Source organism: Pantherophis guttatus, chromosome 2 (genome assembly GCF_059756535.1).
Source record: "Pantherophis guttatus breed Tessera chromosome 2, ASM5975653v1, whole genome shotgun sequence".
In the NCBI taxonomy this organism is placed as follows: Eukaryota; Metazoa; Chordata; class Lepidosauria; order Squamata; family Colubridae; genus Pantherophis; species Pantherophis guttatus.
This window is the reverse complement of record NC_142064.1, coordinates 290,476,933-290,502,909: the sequence shown is the minus strand read 5'-3', so window position 1 is coordinate 290,502,909 and position 25,977 is coordinate 290,476,933. Positions and strand designations below refer to the sequence as shown.

The 25,977-nt window shown below is 47.4% G+C and overlaps 2 protein-coding genes across 3 annotated transcripts in view; one reads left to right on the top strand and one right to left on the bottom strand.

Annotated features, from left to right (window-relative positions):
- Window positions 1–164: 164 nt before the first annotated feature.
- The window catches only part of LOC117657437 (uncharacterized), a 56,943-nt gene continuing 31,130 nt past the window's right edge, over window positions 165–25,977 (top strand). The window contains exons 1-6 of the mRNA XM_087884934.1: window positions 165–1,277; window positions 1,560–2,164; window positions 2,419–2,533; window positions 2,650–2,717; window positions 6,396–6,525; window positions 19,165–20,679. Of these exons, the coding sequence (XP_087741060.1) occupies window positions 1,751–2,164; window positions 2,419–2,533; window positions 2,650–2,717; window positions 6,396–6,525; window positions 19,165–20,679 (2,242 nt within the window). The 5' untranslated portion in view covers window positions 165–1,277; window positions 1,560–1,750. The remainder of the gene's footprint in view (window positions 1,278–1,559; window positions 2,165–2,418; window positions 2,534–2,649; window positions 2,718–6,395; window positions 6,526–19,164; window positions 20,680–25,977) is intronic.
- Window positions 21,970–25,977, bottom strand: part of LOC117660204 (H-2 class II histocompatibility antigen, E-S beta chain-like) — a 325,613-nt gene continuing 321,605 nt past the window's right edge. The window contains exons 4-6 of one of the 2 annotated variants that reach the window (XM_087884905.1): window positions 24,625–24,738; window positions 24,364–24,387; window positions 21,970–22,525 (exon numbers count right to left, since the gene is read on the bottom strand). In XM_087884905.1, coding sequence (XP_087741031.1) covers window positions 22,323–22,525; window positions 24,364–24,387; window positions 24,625–24,738 — 341 coding nt within the window. In that variant the 3' untranslated portion in view covers window positions 21,970–22,322. The remainder of the gene's footprint in view (window positions 22,526–24,363; window positions 24,388–24,624; window positions 24,739–25,977) is intronic. The other variant, XM_087884906.1, reaches the window with a different exon arrangement.

Here is a 25,977-nt window from a genome sequence, read left to right as displayed (position 1 = left end):
GAAGTCCCCTCGCCCCCCTTTCTCGCTTCCCTCTCTGCGCAGGACTCTCCCCTCCATCGGGTGAAGTCAAGGGAATCTCTGCCCGGAGACCGATGACGCTGACGAAGGGAGGATTCCCATTGGTCCCCCTCCTTCTCTGCCCTCCCAAGCCTGATATTCCAGACGGGAAACGTGGCTTCTTCCCTCCTTGGAACCCGCGTCTCCCTTGCTCAGAACGTCTGGACGCAGCAGCTCCTTCCCATTCAGGGCTCTCTCCTCTCCCCCTCCCCACACAGCCCCCCCCAAGGACCACCTGAAAGGGAAGGTCACAAAGGGGCCTCCGTCCCTCTCCTCCCCCTCCTTCCCCCCTTCGCTTTCGGGCACCGGGGCCAGCGCCCCCGCCAGCAGCATCAGGGCCATGGAGGCTGCCCCACAAGCGCCCCAAAGGGAGGGGGGAAAGACGCAGAGGCTCCCAGTCCCAGAGGAGGAATCGGCGCTTCTGGATTGGAGCCTTTTCCTCGGACTTTGGACCAATGGGAATCCTAGCTGCTGGGGCGTCATCGGTCTCCGGGCAGAGTCCCTCGTGACGTCACCTGAAGGAGGAGGGAGAGAAGCGGGAAAAGAAGGAGCCTCGTTCTGAGGTAAAATTTCTGGCCTCTCCAGAGGTTTCCAGCTTTTCCTCCATTGCGGAGGAATTCCTTCCTCCTCGGTCCCTTTCCAATCCTTTTCCCTCATGGAGGCCTCCCTGCCCGTCTCTCACCTTCCTCCCCTTCAGGCCGGAGTCCCCCAGAGAGCCCCCCGGTCCTCGTCTTCTGACCGCCCGCCCGTTCCTGACAGGATTTTGGCCCCTTTTGAGGCCTCCTCCGATTTCAACGGAGCTTTCAGGGAGGCTGTTCTTCAGGGAGGCTCCGGAGAGGTTTTTCTCCATCTCCACAGACAGACAGACAGTTCCTGGACAGGAAGGAGAGGAAGATGGAGAAAGAGCCGCCGCTGGAGACAGGGAGGCATAGAGAGGGGCCTTTCTTTCCTCCCACTCCCAAGCCCATCATCCCCGCTCTTGACCTTCCCCCTCCCATGCGTTCCTCTTTCCCGTCCTTTCTACCATCCTGGCACTTCGCGCCAAGTCCACCAGGGGGCGCCCTCCGCCAAGGGAAGGGAACTCCAGGCGCTTCCCCATTGGCCCACTGGAACCTTGCCTCTCTAGGATTTTGCACTCGCTCGCCTTAACCCCTGGAGCCCCGGAAGAGGCGGAGAGGCTGCGGGAGAGTCTAGCGGGGGGACATCCAAACGTGCCTCGGGTGAGTGGGGGGGCTCTTCCCGGGTCCCATGTTCCCCTGCCGCCCTTTCCCTGCAGGGGAAAGCGGGGATGCCGGGAAGGCGGCGGCGATCCGGGAAAGAGCCCAAGTCGGGGGAGAGAAGCTGGGCGGCCTCTCCAGCTGCCTCCTTCCCGGCCCTGCTGGGGGGACCTGGGACCTGCGCTGGAATGAGCCGCTTGGGGCTCCTGGCAAGTTGGGGGAAGGTCGCTCAGTGGCTGAATTCCACTTTCCAATTCTTGGCGTTTCTTTTTCTTCCCATCTCAGATACAGAAACTGGAAGCCATTTGTGGCCCTTGCAAGGCAAGCTTTTCTCTTGGGGGGAGAAGAAAAAGAGCGGAATCCCTTGCAAGGATCAATCCTGCAGCACCAGAAATGGTCCCGTGAAGGAAAAGGCATCTGGAGACCCACCAGAGTCCTTGGAGCCATTTGGAGTTGCTCTGCAGGACAGAGAAAGGATGGAGACACAACCTTTTGGAAAAGAGGGAAGCGGAAAAGGCCCTTCAGCTGCTCAGCCTAGGAAGCGGGGGAAGCTCTGGACAAGGACTGGGCAGGAGATCCTGGAGGAGGAAACCATCCTACCTTCCGAAGTTCAGTCCTGGACCTCCATCCAATACCGGGAGGCTGAGGGTCTCCGAGGACTTTGCAGCCGACTCCATGGCTTTTGCAGGCGATGGATGAGACCAGAAAAGCTCACCAAAGCCCAGATGCTGGACCTGGTGGTTCTGGAACAGCTCCTGGCTCTCCTGCCCCCAGAGATGGAGGGCTGGGTGCGGGAGTGTGGAGCAGAGACCAGCTCCCAGGCGGTGGCCCTGGCGGAAGGCCTCCTCCTGAGCCAGGCGGAGGAGCAGAAGGAGCAGGTCCAGTTGCAGGTGAGAGACTTTAGGGAGCTCAGAAGGGAATAGAGGAAGTGTTTGAATACTTCACCCCTCCTTCCCAAACTTCTCTGGCATTCATCATATGTGGCAATTCACCAATGCTTGTAGGCAATTCTTCCCTTGTTTTCTCACTCAACCTCACGGATGGATATTGGGGGCTTTGAGGTTGTGTTCTGAATATAAGAATCCACTTTGTGTCGTGTGATGTACATTAATTCTGCTTCTTTTTTCCTTCCTACTATTTGAAGTGTTGCACTGTGGAGATAAGCGATCCTGAGGGAAAGAAGAACCCATCAAATCCCCCTCAGGAGCCTTTTTTCAGGAGGATCCCTTGGGAAGATCCAAATCCGGACACCTCAGGAGGTAATGGAAGATCGTCCGATTGCCCATCTGTCTTAAGTTTGTTCTCTCTTCTCTTCTATAGAATAGCTCCACCTATTTTGTTAATTATGCATTTTGAAATTATTTATTCCTTACAGAGAAACAAAGAATGAAGCTTTCTGGTTTTTCTGATGGGGATCAAACAGCGATTGACTCTCCAAATCAGGTAAGACATAGAAAAGTGATTAGATTTGTTTTCTCCATTCAGGAAGTGAGGTGGGTGTGCAGAGGGCTCCCTCCTTCTATTCCCCCCACCCCTTGTTTGGCCTGGATTATTTTTGTGTTCTTCCACAACATGGAGAGCAGAGTAGCAGGTTTAAGTTCCTGTCAGCCAGCATAGCTTCCTCTGGTTATCTTGTTCTCCTAGGTCCGTGATGGTGAACCTATGGCATGCATGCCGGAAGTGGCACGCAGAGCCATTTCACCTGGCATGCGCAGCGTCGCCCATTCCTCTTCCAGGTTACTGGCGCAGGCATGCGCATCGGCCTGCTAGTCTTCTAGTTACTAGTGCGCATGCGTGCGTGACGATTAGCTGGCTTTCATGTTTGCGGCAGTGCCAGAAACCGGAAGATCAGCCGGCCAGCTGATTGACGTGCACGCATGCATACCAGTAAACAGACGACTAGCTGGACAATGCGCATGCGTGCCCCCGGAAATCCATTCCCTTGCCAGCAAGGAGCACTGCCCCAGTCGCTCTCCTGCACCTGCCTGCCTGCCCTGTCACCGACACCGCGAGGGAAGGCCCTGAAGCTGTGCTGCCTGGGATCCACGTGGGCTGCTGCAGGGGGATGCCAGGCATGGCTGGCTGGATGCTGCCCGGAGCTCAAAGCTGGCAGGAGAATGAGGAGCCGCCGCTGCCTATTCGCCAGCACAAACAACCTACTGCCACAGCCTGCTGCCATCCTCTCTACACCACTGGCTGCTCCTGCCACTGGAGCTGAGAGCTTCCCTGTCTCCCCACCCGAACAGGCTTCTGGCGTGGCCCCAAGCCTCCGGTGGGGTGGGGAGGAAAGCCCCAGCTCTCCTGTCCTTACTGCTGCCACCCCCTCACCCCTGGCAACGGTGGTTCTCGCACTGCCACTTCCCCAGCGGCAGCTGGAATACCAGCCTGGGGCTTCCCTACCTCACCGCCGGAGGTTTGGGGCCACTCGGGTGGGGAGAGAGAGAAGCCCCAGCTTAGCCAGCAGCTCTGCTCTTTTCTCTCTTCTGGGTTCCGGTGTGCCCCCTCACCTCTTGCAGCCAGGAGAAGCTGCCGGCAGGCAAGTGAACTGCCCCCAGAAGGACCAGAGGAGAGTGCGGTAAACCAGCCTTTGCCAGCATGAGCGGCCTTGCTGGATGTTGCCCGGAGATGGTAGATGGCTCAGGTTGGGCGCAAGACAGCGAAGATGGTAGAAGTGGCTGCTGAGCGCAGGAGGGGGGTGTCCTTGGGACGCAGAGAAGCCAATTGGGTTTTGATCCCATGATGGGGTGGGTGCTGAAAAGTTAACCCTTGACTCTGCACATCCCACCCACCTACCCACCCACCAGCGCCTGGATCGGGTTTCTGAAAGTAGAGGTGCCTGTAACGGGGCTAACCCCTTCAAGGTAGTGAGCGGCATGGACTTCGTCCCAATGCCTGAGTACCCAAGGGAGCCCCCTTCCTCAGTCAGCTTGACCAATTGGATGGCCACACTGAAAGCAACCTGGGAAAATGTCAAGAAAGCACTAGCTAAAGTGGCCTATAAGAAACAGGCAGACAAACACCAAGCTCCCCAATGGCCATTTCAATTGGGGGAGAAAGTTTACCTCTCCACAAAATATTTGAGGTTAAAACTCCCTAGCAAGAAACGGGGGCCAAAGTTTATGGGACCATTTCCCATAGTAAAGATAATCAACCCAGTCACGGTGCAATTGAAATTGCCCCGACTGCTAGGGAAGATACACCCGGTATTCCATTGTAGCCTCTTAAAACCCGTGGTCGGATCAACCTTGAGGCCACTACCCGAAGCCCCCAAACCCCGTGGTCATAGGGGGCCAGACCCATTATGAGGTGCAAAAAATCCTCAATTTGAGGTGGCACAGGAGAAAACTCCAATATTTAATGAAGTGGAAGGGTTACCCCTTATCAGAGGCATCTTGGGTAAAGAGTCGAAACATTCAGGCTGATCGCCTTATAGCCAAATTTCACACGGAAAATCCAAACAAGCCGGGTGGTGGGTCGCGTCCCTAAACTCTACATCTGTATTCAAATTTTTTTTGCTTTGCACAGGTCACCCTTGGGAAGTGAGGGGAGCCGAATGTCAACTTGCAAAGCTTTCAAGTTGCCATGAGCAGGAGGGAGGGAGAACTGATTGAGCTGATTGATTTCTCTAACTGAAACTACATTCCACAGATGCTTTTCTACCGCAATCAGTAGAAGCGTTTTGGGTTTCACAGCCAGTCAAAGTGGTTAATTGGAGAATGTGATTTATGAACATGGCCAGGGAGGAGGGGAGAGAGAGGGTCATAGGGGAATGTAAATCTACGTAGGATTAGTTCTAACTGCATCCAAATATTGCCAAAATGGTGCTCCTAATAAATGACTGTATTTCTTGTGAAGGTTGGCTTGTGGCTCATGAATTAATTAGGGCATCTTTCAGAAACTTCACGGACAGGGCTCATGCAGAGCCTGTGGAGGGTGAAAAACAGCCTTCTGGAAGTTCGGAAATGGGCCGTTTTCATCCTCCCGGAGGCTCCAGGAAACCCTTTCCAGCCTCCAGAGGCTTCAGGGAGGCGTGCTAGGCCCAAAAGGGAGCACGCGGTGTGTGTGTGTGTGTGTGTGTGTGTGTGTGTGTGTGTGTGTGTGTGTGAATGCGCAGGGGGGCAAGCAGCAGGGGAGGTTCACGTGTGCATGTGTGGGGGGACGGCCCCCCAACGGGGGGCATTCCATAATGGGTGTGGCCACGCGCATGCATTATCGCGCACGTGCCTTCGGCACCCAAGGAAGAAAAGTTAGCCATCACTGCCCTAGTCCTATTTTTCATGAAACTAGACATACCCAATTCCAGCAACCGTTCTTTATATGTTTTAGCCTCCAGTCCACTAATAATTTTTATTGCTCTTCTCTGCATTCTTTCTAGAGTCTCAAGATACTTTTTACATCTGACAACCAAACCTGGATGCAATATTCCAAGTGTGGTCTTCCCAAGGCCTTTTAAAGTGGTACTAACACTTCATGTCATCTTGATTCTGTCCCTCTTAATGCAGCCTATGATTCTGTTGGGGTTTTTTTCTTTCTTTTTGGCAACTGTAGCATACTGCTCACTCATGTTTAAGTGGATGTCCACTAGGACTCCAAGACCCCTGTTGCCCTTGCTACTCTTCAGCCAGGTATCACCTATTCTTATTTATTTATTTATTTTATTTGTTTCCATTTTTATACCGCCCTTCTCCAATAGGACTCAGGGCGGTGAACAGCCAAAGTAAAAAACAGAACATGCAAAATTTAAAAGCAGTTTAAAATAATTAAATATTTTGGCCGTAAATTAAAACAACCCAATTTAAAATCAATTTAAAATTTAACTCAAGCCAGCCCAGCTAGTTGAAATAAATAGGTTTTCAGGGCCCGACGAAAAATCCGGAGGTCTGTTATTGTACGTATCTCTGTCCTAAATGTAGAACCTTACATTTCTCACTGTTGATTTCATCTTTTTAGATGAGGCCCAAATCTGTTGATCCTTCTGTATCTTGAGTGTTGCTATTCCTGTCAATTTGGTCTAGTCTGCAAATTTGATGAGTTCCCCTTCAATCCTCTTGTCTAAATCATTCATGAAGATGAACAGATCTTGCGAATCCTCCTGTTCTGTTCTGTTTTTTCCGTGTTCAGGAGAGTCTTGTGTCCTTCAAGGAGGTGGCTGTGTCGTTCTCTGAGGAGGAATGGTCTCTGCTGGATCCTGACCAGAAAGCGCTGCATTCGGAAGTCATGCTTGAAAACCATAGGAACGTGGCCTCTCTGGGTAAGAGTTCTCTAGTCCCCAATCAGAGAGTTCAAGAAGACAAATTATACTTAGCTTTTTTATTAAAAAACCACTAATCAGATATCATCTCCTGGGAGGGAGAAGGAAAGGATCTTCTCATACTCCAAGGAAGGAAAGAGTTAATGTCTCTTTCCTTAGATTAGTGGTTCTCAACCTGTGGGTCGGGACCCCTTTGGGGGTCGAATGACTCTTTCACAAGGGTCGCCTAAGACTTGAGACCCAGTCCCGAAATTATGAGTGTTGCAGCACCATGGTCATCTGTCACACTTACGAATGACAGAAGAGGCGCTGTAACATTCACCCTACCTATTCCCCCACCCCATCCCACTTGGACTTACCGTATTTTTCAGACTATAAGATGCACTTTTTCCCCAAAAAACAAGTGGGTAGAAATGTCTGTGCGTCTTATAGAGCACATACGGGCCTCTTTGGCCTCCCAAACCCTCTGTGTGTCCCGTTTTTGCCCTCCCTGGTGGGCAAAAAGGGCCCCACTTTTGGCCTGCGGAGGCCTTTGCGGGTCCCGTTTTTGCCCTCTCTGGCATCGGGGAGGCTGAAAATGGGATGTGCAGAGGGTTTGAGAGGCCCAAAATGAGCCCGTTTTGGGCTTGCAGAGTGCTTCTGGATGCCAGGGAGGTGGAAAACAGGACGTTTGAAGGCCAAAAATGATTTTTAGTTAGTGGAACAACTTGCCTCCAGAAGTTGTGAATGCTCCAACACAGGAAGTTTTTAAGATGTTGGATAACCATTTATCTGAAGTAGTGTAGGGTTTCCTGCCTAAGCAGGGAGTTGGACTAGAAGACTTCCAAGGTCCCTTCCAACTCTGTTATTCTATTCTATTCCTTAACTCAAAACTGACAGAGTAAGTGACAGTGTTCCAGAAAAAGCTCCACTCCAATTAAAAACTCTGAGGCAAACATTTTCTTAAAGTTCCATTTACTAGAGTAGGTATACTGGCACATTTGGGAAAACCTGAATCTGAGAGTTCCGGGTTTTCTCAGTAAATCAAAAAACCCCAAACCATCCCCTCACTCATCAGTCAATCACATGCTCCAATTGTCAGGGTTCCAAGTAACACCCCCAACGAAATCAAACTCCGAGGTCTGAAGTTCCTCAAAGCTAACTTTTATTAGAGATGTCATATTGGCACATCTAGGAAAACCCGAATCTGAAAGCTTCCGGGTTTTCCTCACCCAAAAGAAAGTTCAAGATCCTGCCCACATCTTCCACATGTCCCACACAGCTCCAGTCAGTTCTTTCTTGAACAGAAGACATCCTCCAATTTCTTCTTTGTACAGCTGCCGGACACCATGGCCTTGAACTTCTCTAGAGAAGTTTGTTATGGCTATATTTACTTCACTCATGCAATCCCCCCTCCCAACTTCCCACGGGAGGATAGTGGCAGGCCTGGATCCTGAAGGCACAAAGGTAATATGGCTTCCAGGCATGACAGGCAACCCCCCCCCCCCCTCAGAAGGGCCTGTAAAGGAAATAACATTCAGGGGAGTTAATCCACATTTAACCACCCCTCCCCACCCCAGGGGGACCCTTTGGCTTGTCAGGGTATTTATCATGGAATTACTTAATCAGCCTATCTGCTTTGACGTTCCAGCTTTTATCGCAGGTGGCCTCAGCCAAAGGTACCCTTTCCAGTGTATAAGATATTGTAACTGTCCTCTACAGTATATAGTCTGGAGTCTAAGATTTTCTTGATTTCGTAGTGGGTCTCCCCTTCTACCACAATGGGAGGAGGAGGTGGCTGGGTTTGGGGTCTTATACTGGACCCAACGGAACGTTTGAGTAAGCTACAGTGAAAAACCAGGTGTATTTTCACTAATATGCAAGGGAGGCTTAACTGCACTGTGACCGGATTAATTATTTTCACTATCAGAAAAGGACCTAGGAATTTTGGACCCAACTTTCTACTAGGCAGTCTCAATTTTATGTATTTTGTGGAGAGAAAACTTTATTCCCCACCCGAAAGGGGGGTTGAAGCAAGCGGTGCTTATCTGCTTGTTTTTTATATTCCGCTGATGCTTCGGAGAGTGCCTTTTTGGTATTCTCCCACCCCTTTCTTAACGACTCCATCCACTCTGCCAATGACATGGATGAGGGGGGCTCTCTCGGCAATTCTGGCATGGGGACAAATTCCATGCCGCTGGTGATTTGGAAAGGAGTGAGTCCAGTGCTAGAATTCATTGCATTGTTGTACACCACTTCTGCAAACGGCAGTGAATCTGCCCAGTTCTCCTGCTGGTAATCCACATAGCATTTGATGTATTGTTCCACCATGGCGTTTGCATGTTCCGCGGCTCCATTCGTGCTCGGATGGAAAGCCAAACGGAGCCCGTGTGTGGACCCGATGGATCTCAGGAACTCTCTCCAGAACTTTGCTGTGAATTGGACTCCTCTTCGAAATTATGTGGCGTGGTGTTCCATGTAGTCGGTAAATGTGCTTGACGAATAGCTTTGCCAATTTCTTTGCGGAGGGTAGTCCAGAGCAAGCAGTGAAATGGGCTTCCTTTGAAAATCAATCAATGACAGTCCAGATCACTGTGTTTCCCCCACTTTCTGGGAGCTCAACTATGAAGTCCATTATGATTTCCTCCCAGGGTGTGCTAGGATCTGCCACCTGTTGCAGGAGACCTGGTGGTTTGCCAGGTATGTTTTTCATCGCTGTGCATGCGGCACAAGTTCTAACATAGTCTTCCACCTCCGCTCTCATTTTTGGCCACCAAAATTGTCTCCTAGTGAGGTGTAGAGTTTTCAGGAACCTGAAATGGCCAGCCTGTTTGGAGTCGTGGCTCCATTGGAGTACCTCGAGTCTTAGGCTGGCTGGAAAATACAATTTGGATCCCTTCCACGCCAGTCCCTCCTTCATAGTGAGGACGCCTTGGTTGTCATAGACTGCGAGTAGCACAGGTTTTAGTTTGGCTATCCACCCATCTCGGCCGGGATTAGGTGGTCGCCTAGCCTGGCTCCTGGTGGTGACTTGGGCGGCCAGCTGCAAAGGGGGAGGGATTATGGCATGGGCCACTTCCTCTCAGTGGCTATCGAATTGAGGTTTCCTTGACAGCGTGTCCGCCAATGTTTTTTCCTGCTGGTATGTACTTCAGTTTGAATTTGACATGCCTGAAGTATTGAGGACTTACTTGGGGGTCAATTTCCGGGGGGATCTTTAGGGCCTCGAGGTTTTTGTGGTCAGTCCAGACCTCGAAAGGCACCTTTCCGCCTTCCAGGAAGTGTCTCCAAGAGAGCAAAGCCCATCGAACTGCATAAGCTTCCTTTTCCCAAATGGCCCACCGCCTCTCCGTATCATTGAGTTTTTTGGATCCGTAGGTGCAGGGCAACAGTTGTCCTTTGGTGTTCCTTTGGATGAGCATGGCAGCTACAGCCACAACGCTGGCATTGGCTTGGATGATGAATTGCTGCTCTGGGTCTGGGTGCTGCAGGATTGGTTCTTGGGTAAACAGCCTCTAGGTTTTCGAAAGCTCTCTGGCACTCCATCGTCCAGGCGATGGGCTGCGTTGGCTTTGCCTTCGTTCGTGGGGACCCCATTTTTAACAGTTCAGTTAGGGGTAGCGCCACCTCAGCAAAAGCTGGGATGAACTGCCTATAGAAGTTGGCAAACCCCAGGAAGCTCTGGAGTTGTTTTTGGGTGCATGGGGGTTGCAAATCCAAAACAGCTTTAACTTTGCCTGGGTCCATCTCTATGCCTTCACTAGAAATTTGGTAGCCTAGGTAGTCTAGCGAAGTCTTGTGAAACTCGCACTTTGATGGCATAGAGCTTGGCGGCGAGTAGTTTCTTCAGCACCTATCGGACAAGCTTTATGTACTCTTCCAGCATTTTGCTGAATATGAGAATATCGTCCGAGTACACCAGAACCTCCTTGTATAGGTGCTGATGCAGAATCTTGTTAATAAACTGGATGAAGACTGCAGAGGGGGGGGGCTGAAGTCCAAATGGCATCACTTTGATCTGGAAGCTGCTAAGCAGGCAGTTGAATGCGGTTTTCCACTCATCCCCCTTCCTAATCTTTATATGGTAGTAGGCTTCCCTCAAGTCCAGCTTGGTGAACACCTTGCCCTTCAACAGGTGATTGAGCATGTCTTTCATGAGGGGGAGGGGGTAGGTGTTCCCCACGCACATAGTGTTCATTTCATGAAAATCCACGCAGAGCCCACCGTCCTTCTCTTTAAAAAGTTCAGGGGCCGCCACTTTGGATTTTGTGGGCTCTATGAATCCTCGCGCTAGATTTGTGTCTATGTACTTCCTTAACGCCTCCATTTCGGTCGGAGTCATTGAGCACATCTTCGGCTTGGGTAGTTTTGCCCCTGGTACGAATTCAATCACGCAGTCAGTTGGCCGATGAGGAGGGAGGAAGTTGTAGCCCTCCTCGCTAAACATCCCCCCACCTCAAGTCTCGATATTCTCTGGACACCTGCTGGCTGCCCGGTTGGACATCCTGGGCCAGGGCTGCAGTTTCTGGAGGGATTCCTTCTTTCGGGGTCACGATCTCTGGGGTGGGGAATTCACCTCACCATCAGTGGCAACAGGCCCAGTCCAATGACTCCTCCACTGCCGTGAGAGGACAGTGGAGACTCTTCCGCTTATGGTCAACCTGCCTTTTTCAGGACAATTTGGACTATCATGGAGCCCTGGGCCATACCTTATCACTACCTCAGAGCTTATATGTACCGAAGGGCACACCTTCTTGCACTGCGAGACTCCCCCCTCTCGCAAGCCTGGCCCTCCACGTTATCGAGGGCCTACCTCAATGACAGGTCTTGGAACCCAGAGAGGTGGCATGTGGCGAAGAGGGGGTTGAGGGGTTTTTTATGTAAATTTTTGGAAAAAATTTTAAGGGGTCCCGGGGGGGGGGGAGGCAAAATTGGAACTAGGGTAGTGGGTTTGGGGGATAACCCACCAAGGGGAAGGTCAGGCCTGGCCACTATACGCGGCGGGGGGGGTGGGAGTTCCGGAGGAAATGGAGGGGGTCGAGCTTGTCCAGATTGTGTTTTTACCATCGGTACTGTGAGGGGGAGGGTAGATATGGCGGGAGCAGGGGGCCATATCATGTTAAGGGAGCGCGCACCCGCTGTCTCCATGCGGTAGCGTGCTCCAGCCCCCAAGGCTCCACTCGTTCTCCAGGTTGCACAGACCCTCAGGGCCCGGGCCTTCGGCTGATGTTGTGCAATGCCAGGTCCGCAGTAAATAAAGCCCCCCTCATTTGTGATCTTGTTCAGGAGGGGGGAGCGGACCTGGCAGGTATTACGGAGACCTGGTTGGGCCTGGAGGGAGGGGTCCCTCTGGTAGAAATGTGCCCACCAGGCTTCCACGCATTCCATCAACCGAGGTCTCAGGGAAGGGGTGGGGGAGTAGCGGTTATTATTAGAGAAGGTTTTAGGCCGAGGGAGGCCACTGTTCCTCAGACGGCCGGTTGTGAGACCCTCCTTGTGAAGTGGGGTCATGGGGTTCAGATGGGTTTGCTGATCACGTACCTGGCTCCCTGCCACGTGGCAGCAGCCCTGCCCGAGCTACTCAACGTTATTGCCGCGGTGGCGGTTGATACCCCCAGACTTATGGTCATGGGGGATTTCAACCTGCCGTCCGTGGGTGAGACGTCTGAGGTGGCTCGGGAGTTCATGGCTTCCATGACGGCTATGGATCTGACCCAGCTAATTCATGGCCCTACGCACATGGGGAGAAACACACTGGACCTGATTTTTGTCTCTGGACAGTGGCTGAGTGATCTCGAGATAGGGGACATAGTCATCGAGCCCTTGTCATGGTCGGATCACTCTCTCCTTCGCCTTGATCTTCGAACCGCTGCTCCCCGCCGCAGGGAGGCGGAACCGATAAGATGGTACCGCCCCAGGTGCCTGATGGAACCTGATAGGTTCCAGACGGAGCTTGGGCCAATGCCTGAGGTCCTGGCTCACGCCTCAACTGGAGACTTAGTGGCCACCTGGGATAGGGCGGCCGCTGGAGCTCTGGATCGAGTCGTGCCTTTGCGGCCTCTGACCCGGCGCCGATCTCACCTGGCTCCTTGGTTTACTGAGGAGCTGAGGGAGATGAAGTGCCGGAAAAGACGCCTAGAGAGTAGTTGGAGGGCCAGTCGCACTGAATCTGACCGGACACTGGTAAGATCTCATATTAAGAATTACCTAGTGGCGATAAAAGCAGCGAAATGTACTCATCTTGCTGCTCTTATTGTGTCATCAGATAACCGCCCGGCTGCCCTGTTTAGGGTGACCCGCTCCCTGCTCCACCAGGAAGCGAGGGAGGACCCCTTGGAGGGAAGAACCGAGGACTTTGTTCAGTATCTGTATGACAAAATCACTCAGATTCGGGAAGATCTGGACTCTGACTGGGTAGATCCAGTGGGGATGACGGAGGCAGGTCCTGAGAATGTTATCTGGGATGAGTTTGACTCTGTGACCCCTGAGGACGTGGACAGGATTCTGGGTAGACTGAATGCGACCACATGTTTGTTGGACCCGTGCCCCTCCTGGTTAGTGCTAGCTTCCCGGGAGGTGACGCGAGGCTGGCTCCAGGGGATTATAAATGCTTCATTGAGTGAGGGTGTCTTTCCCGCCGCCTTGAAAGAGGCGGTGGTGAGACCTCTCCTCAAGAAGCCTTCCCTGGACCCGGCAATATTGGCTAATTATCGTCCAGTCTCCAACCTTCGCTTTGTTGCGAAGGTTGTTGAGAGTGTGGTGGCACGACAGTTTCCCCGGTACCTGGATGAAACGACGTATCTAGATCCGTTCCAGTCGGGCTTCAGGCCTGGGTACAGCACGGAAACGGCATTGGTCGCGTTGGTGGATGATCTCTGGAGGGCTCGGGACAGAGGTTGTTCCTCTATCCTGGTCCTATTAGATCTCTCAGCGGCTTTTGATACCATCGACCATGGTATCATGCTGCACCGGTTGGAAGGGTTGGGGGTGGGAGGCACCGTATTACGGTGGTTCTCCTCCTTTCTCTCCGACCAGTCGCAGTCTGTGTTGACAGGGGGGCAGAGGTCGACCCCGAGGCCCCTTATATGTGGGGTGCCACAAGGATCGGTCCCCTCGCCCCTTTTGTTCAACATTTATGTGAAGCCGTTGGGCGAGATCATCCGTGGTTTCGGGGTGGAGTACCATCAGTACGCTGACGACACCCAGCTGTACATCTCCACCCCAGACCACCCCAACGATGCCCTTGAAGTGATGTCCCGGTGCCTGGAGGCCGTACGGATCTGGATGGGGAGAAACAGGCTCAGACTCAACCCATCCAAGACCGAGTGGCTGTGGTTTCCGACATCCCGATATAGTCAGCTGGTGCCATCGCTGACTATTGGGGGCGAAGCATTGGCCCCCACGGAGAGGGCTCGCAACTTGGGTGTCCTCCTGGATTCACGGCTGTCTTTAGAAGAGCACTTGACGGCCGTGACCGGGAGGATTTTTCATCAGGTTCGCCTGATCCGCCAGTTGCGTCCCTTTCTGGATCGGGACTCGTTACGCACGGTCACTCATGCCCTCGTCACCTCCCGTCTGGACTATTGTAACGCTCTCTACATGGGGCTCCCCTTGAGGAGCACTCGGAGGCTCCAACTGGCGCAGAGTGCGGCCGCGCGGGTGGTGATGGGAGCGACGTGACACCTCAGATGTCTCGCCAACTGATGACAGGTTAAAATCCCCCATGACCATAAGCCTGGGGTTGTCAACAGCCACCGCGGCTATAACATCAAGCAGCTCAGGCAAGGCTGCTGCCACATGGCAGGGAGCCAGGTACGTGACTAGCAAGCCCAACTGCACCCTATGACCCCACTTCACAAGAAGGGACTCACATCCAGCCGTCTGAGGAACAGTGGCCTCCCTTGGTCCAAGACCTTCGTTAATAACAACCGCCACCCCTCCGCCCCTCCCCTGAGACCTTGGCTGATGGAAAGCACGGAAACCTGGTGGGCACATATCAACAAGGGGGGCTCCCCCTTCCTGGCCCAACCAGGTCTCCGTAATACCCGCCAGGTCCGCACCCCCCTCCTGAATAAGATCACAAATGAGGGGGGCTTTATTTATCACGGACCTGGCGTTGCACAGCATCAGCCGAAGGCCTGGGGCCCGAGGTTCCGTACAACCTGGGGAACGAGAAGATCTCTGTGGTGGGGAATTCACCTCACCACCAGTGGCAACAGGCCCAGTCCAATGACTATCTTCTTTTTTTCTTTTTTTTTTTTGTAAATATTTTTTATTTATTTTTTCAAATTTAAACTTAAAAATGTAACTTTCAAGAGCAAAAATCTCGATCCGGTCATAGATGGTTACCACGCTTACATTCCTTTCACAAGCTCAATTCACAATTTCCATTACATCTTTTATAAATAAACAAAAAAAGAAAAAAAAAGAAGATACAAAAGAAATTCAAAACTTAAGAAAAAACCAATTTTACCTCAAATTTCACATTTTCATATATATAAATCCATTATATCTATCCAAAATTAGTTTCAAATTCACTTTCACTTATTTTTACATCTGCATAACAATTCTAAACATATCTTTATTCTTCTTTACCTTATATCTTATACAAGTCATATCAAAATAATTTTTACAATATTCTTTTTTTTTTAATTTTTTATTATAGACAAACATACACATACAGACATAGACATTTAAACAAAACTAAACATTTTTACAATATTCTAACCTCTTGTTAAGTGTTTACCTTACAATTTTATCACCATTTATTCTTAGTTTTAATTCAATACCACTCCATTTTTATTATATTTTATAAAACAACATTTTATCTAATTTTAATCCTTTGACCCTTATCCTCAAATCAGTTTACCTTAGGTTTTTTTTTTCTCCCAGTTTACATATTACCCAGATTTCTCTCAAAGGCATATTTTATTTACTCCAATTTCTAATATATTTTCCACTATATCTCCCTCTAATATTTAACTATCTTCCAGCTTGTTCTATTTGATTAATTTGACTGTTTCCAGCATTTTGTGGGCTGATTTCCAGCATAGTCTCCTCCAACTCTCCTCCTATTTGTTTGGCTGTTTCCAGCATTTTGAATTAATTTTCAACGTATTTCCACCGAGTCTGAAACTCTTATCTAGTTGGTATCCATCCCACACATTTTAACTGTAATATAATTATCTGTTTTATATCATTTTTCCATCCTGCTCTTTCAATTTAAATCTCAGTATATGTCATAGTAGTCATCATTTCAACTTGTATTACCTTAATTCAAGACTAATCACTAGCATCTGTGTATCTTGTATTTTGTTCAATCAATCCTTATTCATCAGTTTAACATTTGTTTGCAAATTAAAATTAAAACGTATTACATCAAACAGTACATTTTCTTAAAATTTTCCTGCCTCAAAATATATTCTAGAGCCTTGATAGTACAGGGGTTTAGTGCACCCTGTTATTAACACAGCTGCCTGCAATTTCTGCTAGTTCGAATCTCTCCAAGGCTCAAGGTTGACTCAGCCTTCCATCCTTTCTAAGGTAGGTGAAATGAGGACCCAGTTTGTGGGGGCAATAAGCTGACTTTGTATAAAATATACAAAAGAATGAAGGCTATTGCTTAACGCATTGTAAGCCGCCCTGAGTCTCCGGAGAAGGGCGCCATATAAATCAAATTAAATAAATAAATAAATATTCTTCTTTATTATTTTATCCCCTTGATATCATCCACTATTTTAATAGCCACCTCTTATTTTCTATTTTTATTATTTCACAACTTCCTGTTTTTATCCAAAAATATATACCTAGGCTTTTAAACTTTATCATATATACATAGGCTTTTAAACTTTACATTTCAGTTAGTCACATTTAAATTTATCCTCTTTAATTCTTCCTTTTCTTCCTTTTCCTCTCTGTCCAAAGTACTCTATTTCAAGGTTCATCAGTTCAAAGTAAAGAATTTCTGTATGTCCCTTTAAAACTTTTAAAATGTCTGATCCAAGCGTGGTGAATCAGCTTCCTGTCTTTGTTAACTACGCCACACCTAGTTTTGTCAGTCTCCATTGTTAAAATCCAAAATGTTCTTTCTTTCTTCTTTCTTAAAATCATCTGGGACAGAGTAGGAATCTCCAAAATCCTTATATCCAATATTAATTTCAAGTAATCCAAGGTAAAGGTAAAGCCAATTAACATGTTTCTTTTCCACCCAGAAAGGGAAATTTCTTGAATCCACTTCTCTGTTTAATCACTGCAGACTCCATGGCTATTTCTCTATCTTCATTAGCTTCATTTTCTTTTAGAGGCATTATTTCTCAACAGTCCCAGTCCAATGACTATCTTCTTGTGACTACCATCCCAGGAGATCGTGGGTCCCCACTTATCGAGTAATGAGAGCCCCAAAATTATGAGGTCTGTCATTTTGGGGGTGGCTATGAACCAGAGAAGCTCTTTGTGGCACCACAGTTCTAACCTGACAAGCTTCATTAGTCTGGTGGCTGGGGCCCAGGGGTGAAATGCTCCCGGTTCGAACCGGATTGTCCAATCCGGTAGCGATGGAGGCAAATGGTTTGGAAAACCAGTAGCAAAAATCCCTGCCCCCCCCCCATGCCCAGCTGACCCACACAATCATCAGAGGGTTTTTTTTTAAAAAAAAATTTAAAGCATTTTTTTCTACAACCTCTTCGGCTGAAAAAAAGCTTTTAAAATCCTCTGATGATTGTGCGGCTCAGCTGGGATCATCAAAGGCTTTTGAAAGCCTTTGATGATCCAAGCTGAGTTGCCGGATCAGCAGAGGCTTTTTTTCTTTTAAATGCCTCTGACGATCCAAGCTGAGTTGCCTGATCAGCAGAGGTTTTAAAAGAAAAAAAAACCTCTGCCGATCAGTCAACTCAGCTGGGATCGTCAGAACCTTTTGAAAGCATTTTTTACAACCTCTTTGCCAAAGAGGTTGTAGAAAAAATGATTGTAAAAATTAAAAAAAAAATTGGCCACGCCCACCCAGTCACATTAACCCCCCCAACCAAGCCACGCCCACAGAACTGGTAGTAACAAATTTTTCATTTCACCACTGCCGGGGCCCCACCAATTAGGAAGCCGTCTACCTGTTCAAAGCTAATGGGCTGCTGTAGGGGGCAATTGCGTAGCCTAATTGCTCAACTATTTGGGGAGCTAATTAGGCATCGCGTGCAGCCAGTGTTTATGACTGCCTCCACTTCCCCCTGGGCTCCGGCATTGGGGGCCGTTAAGGTAATCTTGAGGGCAAAAGGGCAAATGGTTCCACCCAACATCGGGTCGTCCTTGCCATTGCTTTCCTCTGGAGAGGGAGAGGGGGACCCCCAGTTGGGCTTCCTTCCGATTCCACAGGCTGGATGGGGCTCTCCACTACTTACTTGGTGTTCCGTCCCTTGTCTGGTGGTCTCTGCGGGGATTTCTTAGGTCCCGCCCGTGGAGGGGACTTCGCCTGGGGCAGGGGTGCTATAGCCAAGCATTCCGATGGCCCTGTTGACCACACCAGTAGCACTTGATGGTCCTGGGACTTGTGGATAGCAGTTCTACGGGCTTCTTTGGCTGCGATCGTCGCCTGAGGGGCCGCTTGGCTGGCTTTTCAGCAGCCGGCTTCTTGGGAGGGTGGAGGTCCAGATCCATCGCATTCTCATACCACGCTTGTATTTAGGTTGGTGTTCCCCTTATACTATAGGCCAGGGGTCTAGCAACTTGGGACCGAGTGAAAAGTCATCGCTTAAGTCCTGTGTGCTGCTGGCCCCTGGCTCGGGAAAGTGAATGTCGGTTGCGCCAAGATCCACCCTGACAGCCCGGTACCGGCAGGCTGGGGCATCCCACTTACTCTGAGTCGGCTCAACTGCTCCAGCAGACCAGCTAGGGATTGGCTGCATGACGGCGGCAGAAGTGCCCATTCCTCAGAGTGCGTGAAGTTCCTCAAAGCTAACTTTTATTAGAGATGTCATATTGGCACATCTGGGAAAACCCGAACCTGAAAGCTTCCGGGTTTTCATCACCCAAAAGAAAGTTCAAGACCCTGCCCACATCTTCCACATGTCCCACACAGCTCCAATCAGTTCTTTCTTGAACAGAAGACATCCTCCAATTTCTTCTTTGTAAAGTTGCTGGACACCATGGCCTTGAACTTCTCTAGAGAAGTTTGTTATGGCTATATCTACTTCACTCATACAATCCCCCTTCCCAACTTCCCACAGGAGGATTGTGGCAGACCTGGATCCTGAAGGCATGAACATAATATGGCTTCCAGGCATGACATCAATCACCATCCGTTCCATCTCGAGACAGCACTCCAACCACTCCTTCTCCAGGTGCAGGTTCCTCCTGACTTTGACCGACCGGTAGAATGCTATTTTGTTTAAATACAAACCCTCAAATATATCCCCCCTCCTATTTTCCCACACAATCTTACATTACATTACAATAGTTAATTGTAAAGAAAGAGATGTTTTCTAGATATTTTCAAAGCTTTCATGACTCATGAATATAGAAATCATCAGGTCTGTATCACACCCCTGAAAGCATGCAAACGTACAACCTAATGGAATTTCGGAGAAATTCAGAAGGAAATTCAGTTAACTTTCTACACTTTGATCTTTTTCTCTAACCTTGTTATCATTTTCATTTCCCTTTTTTTTGAAGGTAATAATGGGCAGGAGAATCAAGATTCCTGTGAACTGTTCCAAGTGATCAATGCTAAAGATGGAAGGGAGAAGTTTGGAATTCGAATGGAATTAGAAAGCCATGAGAGAAACCAGTCAAAGAATTGGAAACATGAAAGCTCATCTTCCACTGATGCACCGATGCAAGACTTTCTTGCCCAACAAGAGAAAAAAAGGAAAAAATATACTGCAAAAAGTGTGAAGCTAATCAAAGCTAAAGTACAAGTAAATGAACATGATGTAACGCAAAACAAAGGAGAAGATGCTATAAGAAGACACAACAGAAAAAATTACAATGGGACATTCATTCTTGGAAATAACTTCCTTACATCTCAAAAAGCAATTGACACAAAAAAGAAGCCTTATAAATGTTTGGAATGTGGAAAATGTTTTAGAACAAGTGGGCATCTTACTTCCCATAAAAGGATCCACACAGGGGAGAAACCATATAAATGCACAGAATGTGGAAAGATCTTTGCTGAAAAACATAATCTTACTTCCCATAAAAGGATCCACACAGGGGAGAAGCCGTATAAATGCATGGAGTGTGGAAAGAGTTTTGCTCTGGACTGTCGACTTACAAGACACAAAAAGCTCCATACAGGGGAGAAGCCATATAAATGCACAGAATGTGGAAAGATCTTTGCTGAAAAACATAATCTTATTTCCCATAAAATGATCCACACAGGGGAGAAGCCGTATAAATGCATGGAGTGTGGAAAGACGTTTACTCATTGCAGTTCACTTACTATCCATAAGATGACCCACACAGGGGAGAAACCATATAAATGCATGGAGTGTGGAAAGACCTTTGCTCAAAGCAGTGCACTTACTGCCCATAAGATGACCCACACCGGGGAGAAACCATATGAATGCATGGAATGTGGAAAGACGTTTGCTCATAGCAAAACACTTACTTCCCATAAGGTGATCCACACAGGGGAGAAATTATATAAATGCATGGAATGTGGAAAGACGTTTAGTCATAGCAGTACACTTACTATCCATAAAAGGATCCACACAGGGGAGAAACCATATAAATGCATGGAATGTGGAAAGACCTTTGCTCGTAGCAGTACACTTACTTCCCATAAAAGGATCCACACAGGGGAGAAACCATATAAATGCATGGAATGTGGAAAGACCTTTCCGCATACCAGTACACTCACTATCCATAAAAGGATCCACACAGGGGAGAAACCATATAAATGCATGGAGTGTGGAAAGACGTTTAGTCATAGCAGTGCACTTACTTCCCACGAAAGGATACACACAGGAAAGAAACCATATAAATGCATGGAGTGTGGAAAGACCTTTGTTCTGAGCAATGGACTTACTTCCCATAAAAGGATCCACACAGGGGAGAAACCATATAAATGCATGGAGTGTGGAAAGACCTTTGCTCAAAGCAGTGCACTTACTTCCCATAAGATGATCCACACAGGGGAGAAACCATATAAATGCATGGAATGTGGAAAGACCTTTGCTCAAAGAGGTCATCTTACTTCCCATAAGATGATCCACACAAGGGAGAAGCCGTATAAATGAATGGAGTGTGGAAAGACATTTAGTCAGAGCAGTGGACTTACTTCCCATAAGATCATCTACACAGGGGAGAAGCCATATAAATGCATGGAATGTGGAAAGAGCTTTGCTTAGGATAGTCATCTTCTCATAAAAGGATCCACGCTCGGGAGAAACTATATTGCAATAGCAATTCCACTTAGACTTACATACCAGTCCACAATGTTTTACCACGCTCTCTGAGCAGTTTACAAAGTCAGCATATGATCCCCAGCAATCTGTGTCCTCATTTTACCCACCTCGGAAGGATGAAAGACTGAATTAACCATGAGCCGGTCAGGATCGAACTCCTGTCTGTGGACAATTAGCCTGTAGTACTGCATTCTAACCACTGACCCACCATGTCTCTATAGATTTGTATGTGTATGCATATTTTACCTTTCTGATCCAAATGAGACAAGGTTGAATCCAACAAAATGAAATTTAATGTGGAAAAAAGTAAGATTTTACACCTGGGCAGGAAAAACAGATTACTTGAAACCTAGCTCAAAAACAGTAAAATGTTGGAGAGCAGTTAAAATCAAACTGTGATCCAGTCATTAAATAAGGTTAGGAGTGGAGGGAAGCATCCCTGGAAATCAGCTAACCAAGCTGTAATTCAGTTAAAAATAAACCTAGGAGGAGTGAAGGAGATACCTTGGAAGTAAATTTTAAAGTGAATTAATCTTGAACGGTTTGTAAGAGAGGAGTAAAATACTTTGCGTTGGTTTTTAGATGCAATTTTGAAGAAATACTGATTGAATTTGGGTCTTTGAAGTAAGGGAAATATATGAAATACTGATTGTTAAAATGATAAATGAATATTATAAAAAGCTGTTTAGATTTGGAATTTAAGATTTAGGTTGATATTTAATAGAATGTTAAATGTTAGAACAAGATGTTAGATTGAATGGAAAAATTGGGTTTAGAACTTTTTTTCTTTATTATTTTTTTACTTTTTCTTCTTTTTTTTTTCTTTAAGATGGTAATGGATGAAATTCGGAATCTATACTTATTTTATACCGGATCAAACTTTTGCTCTAAAAAGATATGTTTTATGTTTAAAATAAATTTTAATTTTTTTAAAAAAAAACCAGTAATTGTGAGAGGGAACTTGGGAGTCCGAATCGATAATCACTTACACGTAAGTCATGTGTGCATGGCAGCAGCCAAAAAAGCTAATGTAATCCTTGATTGTATAAACAGAGGCACAGAATCAAAATCATGTGAAGTATTAGTACTGTTTTATAAAGCCTTAGTAAGACTACACCTGGAATACTGCATCAAGTTTTGGTCATCACATTACAAACAAGATGTTTAGACTTTGGAGAAAGTGCAAAGAAGAACAGCTAAAATGATTAAAGGCCTGAAGACTAAAATATATGAAGAACGGTTGCAGGATTTGGGTGTGGCTAGTCTACAGAAAAGAAGGATTAGGAGTGACATGGTAGAAGTATTCCAGGGGGCTCAATTTATTTTCCAGAGCACCAGACGGCACAAGAAACAATGCATGTAAAATAATCAAGGAGAGAAGTAACCTCAAATTAAGAAGAACCTTCCTTGCAGCGAAGACAATTAACCAGTAGAACAGCTTTCCTTCAGACATTGTGGTTGCTTCATTACTGGCATTCTTAAGAAGAGACTGGATCCTATAGGAATATCAATAGATCTTGAAATGGTATAGGATCTCCCACTTGAGCCGAAAGTGCGGATGGGGCACCAGCCGCCAAGGACTTGTACCAGGCTTAGGACTTCAGGCACCAGGGCTCCATCAATTCCTGGATGGACAGAAGGAGAAAGTTGTGTCTCTTGGGGGGTCTTTCAAAAGAAAAAAAAATCTTCTTCCGATTCACTAGTGGATCCAGAAGTGAATTAAAATTTCTCTCTAGCAACTCCCATATCAAATTGGAACCACAAAATATTATCAGTACATTTTTGTCTAAAATTAGGTTAATTTTGGGTTGGGCCATAAAATTTATTCATGCCAGCTGAGAGTCTCCTTGTTTACCTACTAAAAGTAATTATACGACTTGAAGATGTTTTCAATAAAAATGCCAAATTGAAACTTTTCAATTTCCACTTATTTAAAAATGCTCCATCCATTTTCTTTTTTTTCTAAATCAAATTTTATTGATTTTTTTCTTTTACAGAGACACACACATATTTTATGAACAGAGTATTGACCATATCATAACTTATACAACTTATCATATCCAATTTCATTTTACATAGTTACCATTTTTGCGAAAATATTTTTTCCATACTTTTTAATCTTATCTTAATACTTCTATGCTTATTATATAAACAGCATCACCATCTACCCTCAAATCCTACTTTCTTAACATTATTTCAATTAGTTATCCATTGTTAATCATAACTTTCATATTAATTTGTTCTTCGTCCTAATAAATTTGAACATGCTTGGGGTTGCCTTTCTACCATTTCATCTCCCATGTTTACAACAATTCTTTTCTTCTCCTCTTCCCTCCCTTCTATCCTTTTCTACTTTCCTCTTTCCTCCTCTCCTATACCTCCACTCCTACTCCTTCTCTACTTCCCCTTTCTTTCCCCTGTCTTCCATTCCTTCCTCTCCTACTCTTATTTCCCCTCCCTTCCTCTCCTTTTCCCTTCTATTCCTCTCTCTCCTTCCTCTCTTCTCCTTCCCTCTACTACTCCTTCCATTCTCTTTCCATTGTTGTATTCATTTTCAATTCAATATTTTCCACAATGATATCTGGGCAACCCCAATTTTTCTCCACTTATTAACTATATTTTTCAAAGAAAGAAAATGGGGTGGCAGCAAAGGGGGCAGCCGGGGCTCACTTGGCCAGAAATTGTGGGAATCCTCACAAGGAGAAGGGGGGTCAGGAAGAAGAGCCTGTCCAGGTTCCAACTAATGAACCCAAAGGAGTCTGCATGGGGTGCCAAGAAGGATCCTCTCGGACCGGAGGGTGGGGTGCAGTTCAGGGAGAAGTTTTGGAGGGAGTTCATTAAGTTGATAGGGTCATCTCAAGGACTCAGCTCCACCTCCCACCCGAGGACGAACGGAGGTAGAGAACGAGCTAACGCAATGATAGAACAATATCTGAGATGCTATGTTAATTATCAGCAATTTAGTTGGGCAGCTCTCCTGCCATTTGCTGAAGTGGCCTATAATAACACAGTGCATAGTAGCATGGGACTCACCCTTTTAAAAGAGCCACAGGGGTGGAATTTGTCCCCATGCCTGGATACCCTCGGGAACCCCTCTCCACAGTGAGTCTAACAGAATGGGTGGGTTGCTTACAAAATGCGTGGGTGAATTTAAACTTGGGGTGCTCCCTCCCCAAGGGAGGAATGAGAAGGAATGGCCCCCTCCTTCCCTTCCCTTTGGCAACATGGAAACATTCTGGATGAGATTTTAGTGTTTGTGTGTGTTTTTGTTTGTCATTGCCATACTTTTTCAGATCTCTGTAAGGAAAATCCAAAATCCAAAACTTTGCTGTATCCACAGCAAGGAGATATTGTTCAGGCATGTATTTTTTTTAAAAAGAGGAACAATTAGGGAATTTTTTTAAAAAAACCACCTATAACTTGTAGGAGGTGCTGAGATGAGGGAGGAAGAGGAGAAACTCACCTGCAGGTGGTTGGATGGGAGTTGCTGGAAGGAGAAAAAGACCCAATCAGAAACCTTCAAGGGCTGGAGGACTCAGGGAAGCCTCTTCCTCATCGATAGCCCATAATAGGTTGCATGATCTTCACTTATAGCCCCTCAAATAAGAGAAGTTGCCAAAAATATTCCCCAAGGGGCCCCTCTTGGCCACCTGCTAAGCTTGATGAGAGGCCTCCCCTAGAGGGTCCCCTCCCCACAACCTCCCCTCCAGCCCCCCAGACTCACCTTTCTTGCTCTTCAGGTAGAAGAAGAGCCCCACAGCCAGGAAGGCCACTCCTATCACGGCCCCCATGATCCCCGTCCAGAGTTTGCTCCTGGCAGAGCTAGAGGAACGGGGCTCTGGGGAAGGAGAAGGAGCCTCACCTGAGCAGGAGGATCAGGCCCACCTTCCCCCAGGAGGGTCCATTCCAGCTCTCCCCATGGGGTGGGGCTCTCCCCCTTCTCAGGGCAGGATGGGGTCCCCAGAGCAGGAGGGGTTGGAGGGGAGGGGCTTACCCCACTGGACAGTGATGGGAGCCTCCAGGCTGGCGTGCTCCATCTTGCAAGTGTAGAGGTCCCCCCCTGGACTGGGTCTTCAGCATCACCTGGAGCTGGTAGGTCCAGTCTCCATTCTGGAGCTCCTCCCCAAAGGCCACACCGTCCTTCTCCGGCCACCTGTTCTTCAGCCACTGGACCTTGATCTCCACGGGGTAAAAGCCCATCACGGAGCAGAGGAGGATGATGTTGGGGGAAGAGGGCTCCATCTTGGTGGGGGAGATGGAGACCGTGGGCTTGGCTGGAGGGAAGGAGGAGAAGGAGCCACATGAGAGACACAACAGGGCCCAGAACAGAAAACCAAGTTGGTTAGTTCAGGCCAAGATCCCTTTTTACTCCTGAAAAAAATACGTGTTTTGAGTCATCTTCCAAAGTAAATTGCAGCAAGAAATTAACAGGGATCCTGAAAGAGGGAAAAAAGTTAAATCATTCCTGATTGGGATCAGTTGCAGTCTTTAAAAAAGAATTCCCCAAATAGGTAAGTCCAACAGGGATAAATGCAGGAAATGCCCAGAGGTGGAAGGAACTTTCTGCCAGATGTGGTGGACATGGAAAGAAATAATGCAGAAGATGGGAAGGACAGACACAGCACGAGTCAGATGATTCTTGGGATGTTGTTGAAAATTAAACTACGCTTTTAAGTAGGTGCAATACCACAACATTGTTTGTTTAGTAAATTTAGTTATTTATTAAATTTATTTGCCAAAGTGGCAGAGGTAACCCAAAGTCTTACAAACACTCTCCTAGCTGTGATTGCCACCTGCTCTTCAGGAGTCCAGGACAATATCCAGAATTGCGAACTGGGTCTCTGGGACAATTTTTTATTTTTTTATTTTATTTTAAATTTATATACCGCCCTTCTCCCTGAGGACTCAGGGCGGTGTACAGCCAGAATTAAAAAACATGAAATACAAATATTAAAAACAATTAAAATATATATAAATTTGGCCCAAAATTAAAAATACAAACCAATTAAAACATTTAAAATTTCTTCTTAAGCCAGCCCTGCTTGCTTGAAAAAGTGGGTTTTAAGGGCACGGCAGA